This window comes from Dipteris shenzhenensis, chromosome 1 (genome assembly GCF_047967505.1).
Source record: "Dipteris shenzhenensis isolate YYH24624 ecotype China chromosome 1, Dip_SZ_1.0, whole genome shotgun sequence".
Lineage (NCBI taxonomy): Eukaryota > Viridiplantae > Streptophyta > Polypodiopsida > Gleicheniales > Dipteridaceae > Dipteris > Dipteris shenzhenensis.
This window is the reverse complement of record NC_141596.1, coordinates 41,512,881-41,527,975: the sequence shown is the minus strand read 5'-3', so window position 1 is coordinate 41,527,975 and position 15,095 is coordinate 41,512,881. Positions and strand designations below refer to the sequence as shown.

At 47.4% G+C, this 15,095-nt stretch overlaps 1 protein-coding gene across 1 annotated transcript in view; it reads right to left on the bottom strand.

Annotated features, from left to right (window-relative positions):
• LOC147905846 (trafficking protein particle complex subunit-like protein) overlaps positions 1 to 15,095 on the bottom strand; it is a 69,752-nt gene that overhangs the window by 5,298 nt on the left and 49,359 nt on the right. Inside the window, exons 8-9 of the mRNA XM_087375111.1 lie at positions 7,039 to 7,113; positions 6,769 to 6,885 (exon numbers count right to left, since the gene is read on the bottom strand). Of these exons, the coding sequence (XP_087231237.1) occupies positions 6,769 to 6,885; positions 7,039 to 7,113 (192 nt within the window). The remainder of the gene's footprint in view (positions 1 to 6,768; positions 6,886 to 7,038; positions 7,114 to 15,095) is intronic.

Genomic DNA, 15,095 nt, shown 5'->3' with positions numbered 1-15,095 from the left:
CCATACGAACCCAACGATGTTATCTAATAGAAAAGGGAGATTTCAGACTTGTTTCCACGGGATCATCTCCATTAACTTGTGCTTGTGTGTGTATATGACACGCTGATATCTAGACCAGATCACATATGTGTGTGTGTGTGTGTGTGTGTGTGTGTGTGTGTGTGTGTGTATTTGTATATGTATAGATATCTATCTACACACACACACACACTTTTTTTTTTAGTGAAATCTTTTATTTCTGTGTGGGAAACCCCAAAAAGAGGTAAAAACCCACCAATAGGTACAAAGAAAAAATTTACAAGTAAAGCCTCAGAGAAAAACTCATGAGGCAGCCCAGTAAAAAGTTACATATCCACTGGAGGAGAATCAAACAAAAGATCCTCCAGTTTCAGATTGTTGCTTCGTAAAAAGTGATGCAGTGGAGTAACTGCACCATCAATAAAAACTAGCTGTATTTTGCCCTTGTGATTCTTCTTAATATAAGCTGGCAGCCGGAATTTTTGAATCACAAGGTCAAAAACCTGTTGTAACCAAGGATGAAAAGAATCCAGAGAAAAAGGAACATCTGCATCCTGAACAAAAATAGACTCTGGCACGATCATCACAGGCAAAGGAGCTAGATCAACATCAGTACCATCTGAAGGAGCCGCATCAAATAAATCACGACTCATCATTTCAGCTTCACTCCAAGTATCAACCTGAGATAAAACATGTACCGCATCCTGTATAATCCCCTCTTCAAGAGGAACATCCTTATCCTGAGGAGAAGGAGACTATTGGTGCTCAACACGAGATTGAGCCTGAGCTTCTTTAGCAGCAGCAAGATTGGCCAGTGATTTATCTACCTTCTTCCAGTAATGCTTCGGAGCAGTGAATAAAGGCTTATCTAGTGAAACCATAGTAGAGACCGGAGGAGAAGGGGGAGTAATCTTGACTGCTGAGGAAGGAGCAGGAGGAGTGGTCTTGGAAGCAGAAGGGCAAGCACGTGCAAAATGACCAACCTGGCAGCACCGATAACAGGCTGTAGGAAAAGAGGCAAAATGCAACCAAATGTGCATGGGATGGGCAAAACCCAGATCAAGATCCAAAGTAGAAGGCACTGGCTGCATCATATCGAATATCCGGAGTGGCCTACAAAAACTCCTGTCTCGGAACATGAAGAGGCCTCCCCAAGAGCGCTACAAGGGTAGAAAGATGCTGAAGAAGAGAAACAGGCAGTGCTTTGAGGGTGATCCATACCGGGCAATGAGTCAAAAGAGAAGCTGCCGAATCAAAAAGAGGATCCCAGGGCATGACATAAGCAAATAAACCTGCCCCAGGAACCCCAGCACAACTGACAAGGTGCTCCACCACCTCCGTCGAAGAACAGTGGGCATAATAAAACCCTTTGCCCATAAAGACAAAGGAGGAAATGACATCCACACCCACGGCAGCTTCAGCCCAACGACGAAGGTGAGCTGCAGAAAGAACCCTGCCCATAAAGTAGAGATAGATCCCAAGCTGCTAAGCCTGTCGAAGACCAAAGATTACAAGGGCAGAATCCAAAGAACAAACCAAAGGAGAACCCGAAGAAGGAACTTCTGTAACGGAGGCAGCACACATCTGGCGAAGAAGATCCAACTGGAGAGGAGAGGAAGGTCCAACTGCAACATCTAGCTTCGCCGATTTGAAAGAGCACGAAGGAAGCAAAACACCTCTCTTATGCCGAATGAAAACACGTGTGGGAGCAGAGGCAGAAAGAAGAGCTGAAGCAGAGAACACGAACGAGGCATCTGTCGAAGCAACAGGAAAAGGGGAAGAAGAGGTATCAAGGAAAGAGCAAGACAGAGAGGGCTGCTCCAAAAGAGGTACGGACTGTACAAAAGGACCAGAATCGGGCTGTACGGACATACTATGCAGAGGGGCTGTACGGAAATCAGAGGCGACATGAGGCTGGGACTGTACGGACTACCGTACAGCCTGTACGGACGACTGTACAGTCTGTACGGAATGCAGAGAGGGTACGACTGAGTGCAGGAAAGGCGTGGATGAAGACGGGGCAAGGTACCAATGTGGGCTGGAAAGGTACGGCTGCAAGCTGCAAAGGTACGGGGATGTACGAAGCAGGGAAAGAGGATAACGGAGCAAGCACAGGAGTTTGCGAGCAGAAAAGCGAGGTAGGTTGGGGCTGTACGGGCAAGGGGGAGGCTCCATCGCTCTCCATCGCTCCTCACACCTACACACACACACACACATATATATTTATATTTTTATTTAATATACATATATTTATTTATTTATACATACATACATACATACATATATATATATATATATATAGAGAGAGAGAGAGAGAGAAAGAGAGAGAGAGAGAGAGAGAGAGACACACACACACACACATATAGGAACATTTCAAATTTCATGCTCTGAAAAACACAACACATAGTGCAGTTCTTCACTCAAGTTTTTTTTTTGCAAAGAAAGTTATTCACTCGAGTTAGTTGCTTGACGGTTGAAAACCCTAAACTCCATCATGCATAGCAGGGACTTACTAGTCATGACATCCCCACCGACATCATCCACGCCCAATGGTGGGTGTACCATAGCAAAAACATATGTCCCACACATACATATCCACACCCTCACACATGCTTGAACATCCATTTATACAAAGGTATTTGTACTAAGCTCCTATCAGCACTCCAAAGGTGAAGGGTAGACTCAGCATTGACAAAGGCTAGCACTAAACAAGAAAACTAATCCAAAAGTAGTCCACATTCTCTTCATTCAAGCTACTATTGCTTGTGAAGCCTATACAATTTCATTTTAGTGTTGGGATTACTGTGGTCATTTCCCCATCTGTGAGGTGTACCAGCAGTATCTTATGAGACAAAGAGATGCTAAATGGGGAGAGAGGAAAGCTGCCACAGGGGCAGATCTGCAGGTGCAGGGCTGCCACATGGGGCAGCATGCAGGCTGTCATGTGAGCTGCAGGTATATCTGGATGGAAGGGCTTCCTAGGAGCAGCACAGGACCTAGAAGAGGACAGACGTTCATGCAGCAGAAGGCCCTGCAAGGGCTGCACATAGGGCAGCAAACATGGGCTGCCAAGGCCATTATATAGACCCTGCAGCTGGCAAGGCCATTATATAGACCCTGCAGATGGTGGCAGCAAGGACTGCCAGGCAGCAGTCTGAAGCAGTGGGTCAGGCTCACAGAGAGGTAGACCAGCCAGCACATACCACTTGGCAGGCTGGCCTCCAACAGCAGGTTAGGGCAGAAGATCTGCCACAGACTGGGTCAGCCCAGTCTGTGGGCTGGTCAGCCAGCTCAGTCTGCTGGTCGGCCAGTTCCTAGGAGCATTCTAGCCCTATCAAAGGGCCCTGGAGGGGCAGTTAGTATTCAGTTTGCACCTCACAGTTTGGCTGCAGTTCCAGCAGCAAGGAGGCCAGGAATCAGGGAGCCTTGTGACTCGCCACTAGCTGCAGACAGGAGCAGCAAGGTGCTGCAAGGAAGTCAAGGATCAGGACATTAACGGTACCTCACCATTGGCTGTCCACCGGAGCAGCGAGGAGGTCTGTAGGGAGAGCAACTACTCATCCCACTGAAGTTCAGACTGACACAGTTTTTTAAGGTGCTAGGGGAAGATAGGAGAATAGTTTTGTGGTGCCAAGGGTCCACATCTAGGCAACACCATATCTGCTAGATGGTGGCATACAGTGCACACCCTTATACAGGGTTTTGTCCATTTTCGGAGAAATACATACTTATCTGTGTAAGGCTTTAAAACCTTACACAGAGAGTTGTCACACTTCTAGGGTTAAGGTTAGGGTGATACTTCCCTCCAGCATGGCATACACAGTGTCATTTTGAGCTTGACCTCTTATGGTAGCCAGATTTGGAGCCGCTCTTGTCCTCAAATTGTCTGATTTTGCACTAGTAGATGGTAGCAAATAGTGTAAGGATTGTTGGATATTGAGTAGTGTGGTGTGAACATCCTTGGGGTACCTCCATTTAGAAGAGGTTTTTTCTCTTAGGATTAGATTATTATGTTTGAAATGTATCACCTCAGCTTGTAAATCTACCTTAGTACCTTTTGGCAATTCATAATAGACATACAAAGCTCCTGTGTATGCCAATTTGCTCGGGAAAGAAGAACCTGAGAGAAGAAGTTGTGGAAATAGACTGCTGCCACTGGTCCATGTCCACCGCGAGGAGGTTGATGAGGATTGGGCTTTCTAATTGTCCTTTGTGTGTGTGTTGAGTCAATAAGGGTATTCTGTCCTGGGTAGTCCCCCAAAAATGATTGTATTTGGCTTTTTTCTGTGAGAGTCTTAGTTCTAGGTTTCTAAAACATACTTTCTACCCAATTACTAGCCAAAGGGGATGGTCTCAACTATTGGTCATGAGCTGCTGTGGCACAGGAGGTGCACACAGTAAGCATTGCAGTATCGCGGCGGAGTGGTCTCACCACCTTTTCTCCGAACGTTTTGTTGGGTATTCAGAGTCAAGCGTGAGAACTAGGTTCTAGTTTGTCTGTGAGTGTAAAAGGGGTTTTGGGTTTGAGACTTGTGTGAATGTGAATGGTCAAGTGACCTTTGGCTTTAGATAAGGTCATGATTAGATATGGTAGGTGTATGTGACCTCACCTGTAATGTCAGTGAGATTCCCTCACTTGACATCACATGTGATGTGTGTGTGTGGGAACAGAGGCTACCTTTGCCTAAGGAGGCACCCTTGTACTTGCAAATCATCAATCAATCATATTCAGTTGTTGCCTGCTCCTGCTGTCCATTGTTCTCTCTCGATTCCTCCATGAGGTTGGCAGCAGAGGGAGACGAGCGATGTTGGTATGCATGAACTCACAGATGGTTTGTGAGACTAGGGTTTCACATCGATAGGATACCTCCTTTTCAGTACAGTTTAGATGCCCCTCCGGTACTCCCATCCACCATCCCGATCGGGGCCACACACCAACCAGGTCATTCGAGAGGATCTCCTGCAGCTACACACCTTTAGGACCTGGTTGGAGTCGAGGGAGCTTCCAGTGAAGCTGAGTTTCTACAGAGATCACTGTCTTCGTATTTCGGAGGAGGGATTCATCACACCACCAGGGTACATTGAGCTTCATATGCCTCACTCACTACGGATCTCTATCGGACAGTTTCGGGTATCATCACACCGCCTCCGCATAGAGAGCGGCAGAGCAGAGGGGATCCCTAGTTGGCATCGCATATGCATATTGTGCGACTGTCAGGAGGTTGAGTCGGAGGAGCATTTTATTTTCAAGTGCCCAGTGTACTACGAGATCCGAGGCCGCTACCATCGTCTCTTCAGAGACGGCTCCAGGCTCCTTTCCAGATTCCTCGCCTACCCAGATCAGAGATGCCTCGCGGCCTTCATTCATGAGGGGGTCCGACACAGAGAGTACTTACTCAAGCGACGGGGCTTGGCCACACCATCAGACACCTCTCAGAGCAAGATCACAGAGTTCTTCCCATTGAGTGACATTGATCGTCCAGTCTCTAGCCGCAGACGTGACAGAGACCCCAACCCGACGACCGCAGCACAACACACGAGACATCGAGGGGACACAGATCACTCTGGGGGACCTCCCGTCATTGTTTAGACCCGGGATACGTCCCACGGGAGTCACGGTGGCTCTGGTCTTGCATCAAGCCTCCTCCGGGAGACCGAGATGCATGGGACCCCTTGACGGACGCCAGCACCCCATCACGGGCTATGCACCAACCAAGGCGACATGACATACAGAGGATTACGTTCCGCTCCAGTCTTTTTTTTTTTCAAAGTCATACCAAGATGTATTTGATTATGTATGATCAGACTTAGGATTCAGCACGGGTGATGATGCTCATTTTAGTAGCTCCACCCTTACTGGGATTTGTATCAGGTTTTCTTTCAGTCTCATAGACCCATTGGTCTTCCGAAGACTCTAATAAAATTTCTTTCTTTCTTTCTTTCTTTCTCCTTGTTGCATTGCTTACTTACCATGTGATCTCATGATCTTCTGGAAATAAGCTGACTATGAAATAGCAAATTATTTGAAAAAATGTTAATCTTTTTTGAGGGGGGACAATTAGATGCAAGGGCTCCTCGCAAAGTATGAAAAGGAAAGCTTCAATAGGAAGTCTCATTTCTTCAAAGGTACAGTTACTCCCAACTCGTGATATCATGTGCATGCAAATATACACTTAGTATTGTAAACAATATTGTGACTCCTCCACAGCATTTTTCATATTCTAGCTGCATTTTTCATACTTCCAGTATGCCCACACTCATATATAATTACTCATCTTCCTTTAATTGCAAATTGGCAAGGGCATATGTCACTAAATTGTCCAAATCTCTTTGAGCCTAACTTTTATTTCCAATGTGAAGATTAAACTGTTTTTGCGACTTTCTAAAAAAGTCTTACGTACATCAGAAATACATAAAGAAAAATTACAGGCACATCAAAGGTAGTCTCATAGGAGAGATCGTTGCAAATTGAATTATCTTGTCAAGAAAAGGCATAAGCTTATACGAAGAGGAAAAGAATACATAATGTGTGAAAGCTTAAAAATGGCAGTTGACTGACTCGAATAATTTTATTTGCACCTTGAAAAGTAGATACAAATCACCATTGCATTGGTGTAAAACTGTTTGCCTCTCAAACATTCGATATATATTCTGCTGTTAGAGATTTCTAAGGTCAAATAAATTAAACAGCAAAGGGAACATTGAGAACTTGGATGTATTATCTCAGAGATTCAAAGTCACTAGACTAACCATTGTCCAAAGCCCATTTACAACAATTGCTCTCTTTTCTTCAGCCTCATCTTGAGACATGGATATTTGCAATGGACCCACCCGTCTGTCCGTACGATTGATCACGCTCAAGCGCAACTGCCAGCATGACAAGCACACAGTACACCCTTGCCCTTGAGAAAAAAAAATGACTCGACCAAGAGCTTCACATTCATGATATGCATCTCACAAGCTTACCAATATCCAGCCTTAACAACAGAAAACGTTGACACTAGAAGTAACAAAACATACTAGGAATGGTCTCTCAATGATTACACGTGATGGCAACTCCATCACCCTCATGTCAACTTCTTTCTGTGGGATTGCCTGCAAGATACAGGTGACCAAATCAGTTTCCAAGTGACTAGTGCTAAATATACAGCCGCAAAATCCTCTCCCCATATTATTACTTTCAAGCTGTGGAAAAGCTGCCTGAATAAATCATTCCAAAAGTACCAGAAGCCCTACAACGAAACAGAAAAAGGAACACCTCTCCATTTCTTGATGCAAATGAAGTCCAACATATAAAGATAATCCCCTTTTTGTATAAATTATTTTATTGTAGAACAGAAGAGTGTGTGTGTGTGTCCGCATGTGCTCTCTCTCTCTCTCTCTCTCTCTCTCTCTCTTTGTAACATTCCATTGGGTCCCATGGGTCGATTTCAGGCCCCCAGAGGACAATAATAATAGTTTCTTTCTTTCTTTCTTTCTCTCTCTCTCTCTCTCTCTCTCTCTCTACATACATACATACATACATGTGTGTGTGTGTGTGTGTGTGTGTGTGTGTGTAAGGCATATACTATAAGGAGCAGCAGTAAGATGGGGCGTGCTAAAATATGTGTTCGAGCAGAAGAGATCATAACTAAAACTGTGACTTTTGGTTACTAGGATGTGACTCACTGAGCATGGAGGTCGGTCGGAATCTTGGATGCTTTGCAGGGGGCAGCCATGGTGAAGCGACCCAACTGAGGAACATAGCTTGCGTGCAGCCCGATCAAGGGGACTGGCATTTAGGGGTATGAAGAATTGAAAAGCCATCATTTGGTTTTTCAGAGCTGCTGCTCCTCCCCGCTCCCTTGCTGCCCCCTCTCCTTCAGCCCCTCCCTCGCCCTCAGCCCCTCCCCCTCCCCCTCCCCCTCCCCCTCCCTCTCCCTCAGCCTCTCCCTCTCAGCCCACCCCCTCCCCTCCCTCTCAGCCCGCTCCCTCCCCTCTCAGCCTGCTACCCCTTCCCCTCCTCTCCCTCTCAGCGCGCCCCCTCCCCTCTCAGCCCGCTCCCCCTTCCCTGCTCCCCCGCTCCCTCTACCCCGCTCCCCTCACCCCCGCCTCTACCCTTCCCCCTGCCTCTATCCTTCCCCGCCTCTACCCTCCCCCTACCCTTCCCCCCGCCTCTACACCCCTCTCCTCTACCTGCTCCCTACCCCCGCCTCTACCCCCCCACCTCTACCTCCCTCTCCTCTACCCCCTTCTATCCTCTCCCGCTCAGCTGCCCCCTCCCCTCTCAGGCCGCTCCCCCTTCCTTGCTCCCCCGCTCCCTCTACCCCGCTCCCTCCCCCCGCTCCTGCCTCAGCCCTCCCTCTACCCTGCTCCCTACCCCCCCCCCCGCATTCTTTTTCCTTCTTCATGTCTCCCCCCTCTTCCTTCTCCCGCAGCGTTTTTTGGAGCAGACGGAGCCTCAAAAGTGCCCGAGTCAGCCTCTTCACCTCGATTGATGATGGATATTCCATCAACCAATCCTACTCCACCTCCACCGGCCGCGAAAACTATTACTTTTTCTAAAGACGAGTTGCAGCAGCTCAAGAAGGACGTAGAGATTGAATGCTCTACCACGTTGCTCGCATGCATCTTCGGGTCTCACCCTTCCAGATCCCAAGCCAGAGACTGGATGCTTGCAGCTCTCCCCCCATACCTCACTCCACGATTGTTAGATGTTCGTCTTCTGGGATGAGGTTTTTTCCATGTTGTTTTTGACACTCCAGAGGCTGCGAGCACAGTGCTCAAAGCTGAGTTTTTACACCTGGGACACATGAAGATCTTCTTTGACGCCTTTGATATTGGTTTCGACCCAGTGGAGGAAGATAAGGAAATCTTTTCACTCTTCATCAGATTTCCTGGGCTTCCCCAGGTTTACCATCGACTTCTTTCTATTATTGGGGAGCATTTCGGCACGGTTGCTGAGATCCCACCCCTCCCTGGGTTGCCATTGACTGCAGCAGAGGCAACTAAGGCTGATGGGGTACCTAGAGTAAGGGTCCTCTGTAAGGATCCTAACCTCACGATGGACCATGTTATGATCAAGCGCCTGGATGGTTCCTTTTTTCGCCATAGAGTAGAAATTACAAGCAGGCAGGACCAATGCAGGATATGCACGACCATTGGACACTTTGCCAGGGATTGCCCCAGGAGGAAGAAAAGGCCCAAGAAGCCCTCTAGTACAGCTACCGCCCCACGGCCTTGACAGGGGTGTGGTACAAGTCCAACACTTGCTCCTCGGCCTCGACAGGAAGGTGGTACAGGTCCGGCACCTACTCCTCAGCCTCGACAGGAGGGTGGTACAGGTCCAGCACCTGCTCCTCGACCTCCACATGGCGATCCTCCTCAGGATGGTGGTATAGCTCCTACTCGCCAAAGTGCTCCTCCACTAAGCGCTCCTATGATACCGCCACCTTCTACCTCAGGTGCCTCACGACCTTCTACCTCAGAGGCACCCGACGCATACCAGTGGGTTATGGTTCGTGTGTAGATTCCTCCTTCAGTTCACTAGGATACACTAGTGGACTCTGCTTCACCTCGGGCTGTCCCTCCAATCTCACCTCACACAGTCCGAGACGCTTCAGCTTCGACCTCCTCCCTGGTTGTAGCTCCTCCCCTAGAACCAGCGGTGCCAGACACACTCCTCGAGGCAGTAGAGGTCTCCGTGGATAGGTAGACACAGGATCGAGAGCAGTCCTCACTTCCTCCCTTGGATAGGGGGAAGGGGATGGTTTACACTATTGATCATCTACCCTCATAAGGGATCCTTCGCACTCCGGTGTTTGGCCTAATTCACAGGAACTCATTTTCAGCTCTAGCAGATGCTTCAGATTTCCCAGAGGAGGAGTTTGTGCCCTCTACTTTTTGTGAGCCAGTGATTGAGTTTCCTGTTGACAGGGCTTCTTCGTCAAGTGGCAGGGTTCTTTCCCCTGCTAATTTTCCGCCACTTGGTTCCATTCCTCGCTCCTCGAGCAGGAGGTCTACCCCTGTTGAGGGGTTTGTTTCCACCACTAGGTCGGGTAAGATGTTCCACTCTACATCCTCCCGTCGATGAGGATTATTAGCTGGAACATACAAGGCCTAGGTGGCGTCCCACATCGCCGCCGCAGATAGCTGATCCGGGATCAGCTTCATCCAGGTGTTACTGGGGTTTCCATTGATATCTTATTTATTCAGGAGCACAAACTAGATTCTAGAGATTGTGCCAAGTCAGGCAAGTTGCTTTCTGGCCATACATTTTGGTCGCCTGCCTTGGGCACTAGGGGGGGTACTTCTATTTCAATTTTGCAGTCGGTGCTCCCCTTAGTTGTTGGACACGGAGTCATTATTCCCTCTAGGGCTCAGTGGATTATTCTCTTGATTGGAGGGCGTAAGGTTGGTTTCCTTAACCTGTATGCCTCCAACATTAGAGGGGAACGTGTCATTATGTGGAAGGATTTGCTCTCCTGGGACCCCATTGCGGATTTATGGGTGATTGGAGGTGACCTTAACATGGTTGAGTTACCGTCAGACAAAAAAGAGGGTAGAGAAGGAGGACTTCACTCTTTGGAGAGAGCAACTTGGGATGCCTTCCTTTTTCACTACTGTGGCAGAGATACTTGGTTGGATGATGCCTTTCTTATTCAGCCACATTCCCTCCTGTTCTCTGGTTGAACAGGAGGCAGCAGATGCCTATTCATGCACGCATTGACAGATTCTATGTAGATGATTGGGCACTAGACAGAGGTGGATCGGTATGCATTGCTGCTGGGGTTTCCACTTCAGACCACTTTCCTGTTGTGCTGGCTATCTCAGAGCCTCACTTGATAGGCCGGTCTGCCAACCTCAGGATTCCAGATGCCTTGTACACAGAGGAGGACCTTACAGAGGTAGCCCTGCAGATATGGGTTTCTCATGTCCAGGGTGGGCAGCCATATCCATCACATGTAGCTGCTGCCCTTTCTGGTATTAGCGACTTCTACCACTCAGTTGCTTGTACTAGGAGACGAGATATTCTCAGACGTGAGATTGGTGTTCGCCAGCAGTTTTTCGCTTTGCAGAGGGAAGAGTAGAAACGGCCTTCAGATGCTTGGATTCAGGAGTGCCTTGCTGCAGCAAGGACTCATCAGCAGATATTGCTTGATCAGAGAGCAGAGTATGCCTTTCATGCACGGGAGTCCTTCTGGGTTCAGATGGGTGGCAGAGTCAATAAACACTTTTTCTCTACTCTTGGCCCTAGACATAGTAGAGAGAGTGTATCCCACCTTATTGACTCACATGGGGTTTTACAGACAGATCCGGATGATGTCATGCGCATAGCTTCAGATTTTTATGCTGCCCTTCTTACTGCAAATCCTGACACACGGGATAGAGAAGATGCTAGACAAGTTATTTGGCAGAGCATCCCTTTGTTGGTGAAACCGGATATGCATGTTTTGCTTGATGCACCTTTCACCAACACAGAGTTCAGGACTGCACTTTCAGGCCTTCACAAGGGCAAGTGCCCAGGTTCGGATGGCCTCACCCCTTCTTTTTTCATTGCATTTTGGGATATGATTGGAGACTACATTACTTCAGCCCTGCAGGGCATTTGGGACTCTGGCGAGATGCCCAAGTCACTCACAGAGGGTCTCATCCACCTTATCCCGAAAGGAGGTTGCAGAAATTTAGTGAGTTACAAGATCTTACAAGATTTACAAGTCTGAGGGTCTCATCCACCTTCCGGGGACATGTTACAAGATTCTTGCCAAAGCAATCAGCCTCCGATTGCAGCCCCTTCTCCCAGAGCTTATTCATGACACTCAGACAGGATTTGTGCATGGCAAAAGCATTTTTTATAACATTTTCTCTTTTTGGGAAGCTTCAGAGTGGGCCATGCAGAGCGGCCAGAATCTAACTGTTCTACTCTTGGATTTTCAGAAAGCTTATGACAGAGTAGATTGGGGTTTTTTAGAGGGCACCCTTCTACGTTTTGGCTTTACTGATGCTTGGATCAAAGGTGTTTCCTCTTTGTACAAATCAGCCCACAGCCACGTACTTATTGGTGGGGTAAGGGGTGAGAGATTTCAGATTTCCAGATCAGTCCGTCAAGGATGCCCCCTTGCTCCTTTTCTTTTTTTGTTCGTGGCTGAAGCTATGAGTATCTATGTTAGATCTCAAGCTGACATCTTTGGGCTGAGACTTCCCATCAGAAGGTAAGAGGAGCTACTTGACAGTGAGTTGGCAGATGACACAGCAGTTTACTTGGATGTCACACCACAGACGCTCACTTCTTTCAGGACAGCATTGGATTTATTTTGCTTGGCGGCGGGGGCACAGATAAATTGGCATAAATCCAATGGCTTTTGGATCAGTGATGAGGACACTCCAGTTTGGGGGCTTAACATAGGATTCACTTGGGTTCAAAGGGGTGTGCCAGTTAGGTATTTAGGCTGCCAGGTCGGCTTGGATATTTCTTCCACGCAACAGTTTGCTCCCATGTTGGAGAGCATCAGGAGGAAGCTCCTTTTTTGGAGCTCAGCCAAGCTGGATCTTGCCTCTAGAGTTGTGGTGATCAACCATGTCCTCTGGTTTGTTTGTTCTTGCTGGTGCCGTTCTAGGAACTGCATCACTCAGCTCAGGAGACCGATCAGAAATTTTCTTTGGAGTGGGCTTGATGGCACAACAGATGCATTAGCCAGGGTGGCTTGGGAGACCCTCATCCTCCCTACACAGAATAGGGGTCTCAATATTATTGATCCACACTTACAGTGCAGAGCTTTACTCTGCAAGATGGTGGTGCAGGGACTTATGCCAGGGCAGGAGCCGTGGAAGGCCTTTTTTATTAGCAGCATACAGACGTGCACACCTTCTTCAAGAGGAGACTGGATGAGCAGTATTAGGTGGATTTTCACCAAAGCACACCTCAGATCACCTTCGCCCCCTCTCATGGTTGCCATACTGAAAGCATGGGCCAATTTCAGGAGCACTCTTCGGAGGATTCCCCCTTCCTCTCGTGAAGAGATTGATAGGCAACCGATCATGTGGAATGGCTTCGGCCCTTTGTCATGACTAATCCATCTCCATGACCAGGTCTGTATCGGGTTTTATCTAATGGAGATGCGTCAGCACAGGGAGACACTTCTGCGACAAATCAGAGAGCAGCACGGGATGGCCAGACCATCACAAGACATAGAGGATGACCGGGCACACCGACGCATCACAAACTTCTATACATTTGAGTCAGCCCTTGAACACAGTGGATTGGAGGAGGAGCTAGCCGACATGAGAGCAATCTAGATGAGCAGCCGGCGCAGTACCACCAAGAGAGGGACGCAGAGACCACATGCGCGACAGAGAGTCCCCAGAGTACACTCTATTGAGGTCCGACCTATCACAGCTTTCCTCAGGGAGGACCGACAGAGACGAGGGGTCACTCTGGACATAGCTCAGAGAGTCCAGAGAGGGAAGAGACCGCGTCCCCCACCGTAGCGCGAGACAGCTCGACAGACACAGATATGAGACATCTTCGCAGCCCAGCAGAGAGCCATCACTGTACCAAGCTTCGGTTTCTCATTCTGTTTCTAAGTCCCAGTGCCAAGACTGACTTGTTTTTCAATTTGTTCCTGATACTGGATAGATTGATCTGGCCCACTATGCAGTTGCAGTTGACTATTTCTATGATTATGACTTTGTTAGCATAGATTAGTACTCAGCAAGGGTCCTAGCGTGCCCTTTGCTTCAGCCCACTGAGGCTTGTATGAGTTTGCTTTTCTGTGTACTTTGTCCCATAGGCCCGCGAGGCCTCCCGTGGACGTTAATCTCTCTCTCTCTCTCTCTCTCTATATATATATATATATGTGTGTGTGTGTGTGTGTGTGCACGCGTGCGCGCGTGCGTGCGTGCGTGCGCGTATGGAGAGAGAAGGGCGAATTCTCTCTCTCTCTCTCTCTCTCTCTCTCTCTCTCTCTCTCTCTCTCTCTCTCTCTCTCTCTATCTATCTCTCTATCTATCTATCTATCTATATGCATGCATGCATGTGTGTGTGTGTGTGTGTGTGTGTGTGTGTGTGTGGAAAAGAAGAGAAAATTGTTTAAAGTTCTTTTTTACAAAGGTTTAAGATCTCTTTTGCATGACGTAATAAATACTTTCCAGGTAATGAAACATATATTTCTTTTAATGATGGTGTGTCTACCATTATTTTTCGATAATTGTGTGAACCAAACCAATGGACTATGTGCCCTCTTTGGTAGGAAACGGTCCCTTGTGCTACTTGCCATGCACACATCCTTCACAGAATCCCCACATCATGATCCAGGGTAAATCAGTCGTTTTTATCAACGAATTAAAAGGATTGGAAATTCAGGTGTCTGTCTCATTGCTGCCATGAAGTTGCTTCACTTTTAGCAAATGTGCATATTTTTTCTGCTATGTTGTATCACTGCCAAAGCATGTACAGTGTATGATTTTGCACGCCATGTGCAAGTATTTCATCTTGACTAAATATTCTGCATTTTGTATTGGGAATCATTGATTTTGTGATCAATGATTCCCAATATGGAGATTGAATTCTTGGCTACTGTTGATACGTGATTCTGTAATTCATTACTTAGATACACTTGATATCTCCTATGCCTTTAATTGGTTAACTTGCCATCATCACTACATAGATATTCAAGATTTGTCCAATGTCTTGATTGCTTTGAATCAATCTTTTGTAAAGCGCATGTGCACAGTATACCATATATTTAAATCAGACTGTCTGGTACCTAAGCGCACTGAGAGTGCTTTTTGAGATGGGTATTACACTCTGTATCAAGATTAGCATCTTCAAATTCTATAATGTTATCTAGCACTTTTGAGCATAATCTTTTTGCATGAATTATTTTCTCCAACTCTTTCTAAGTTTGATCGCTATCCATGGTCACTGCTGAGAGTATTGTAGTGCCATGCAAGCATTTGTCACACCTGGCTCTTGTTGAGGTTGGACTGTTGTCTTCTGTGTTTGTGACATATCCAAGTTGCTTCTTTTGCCTGATTCCTTCTCTCTCTCTCTCTCTCTCTCTCTCTCTCTCTCTCTCTCTCGCTCGCTCGCTCGCTCC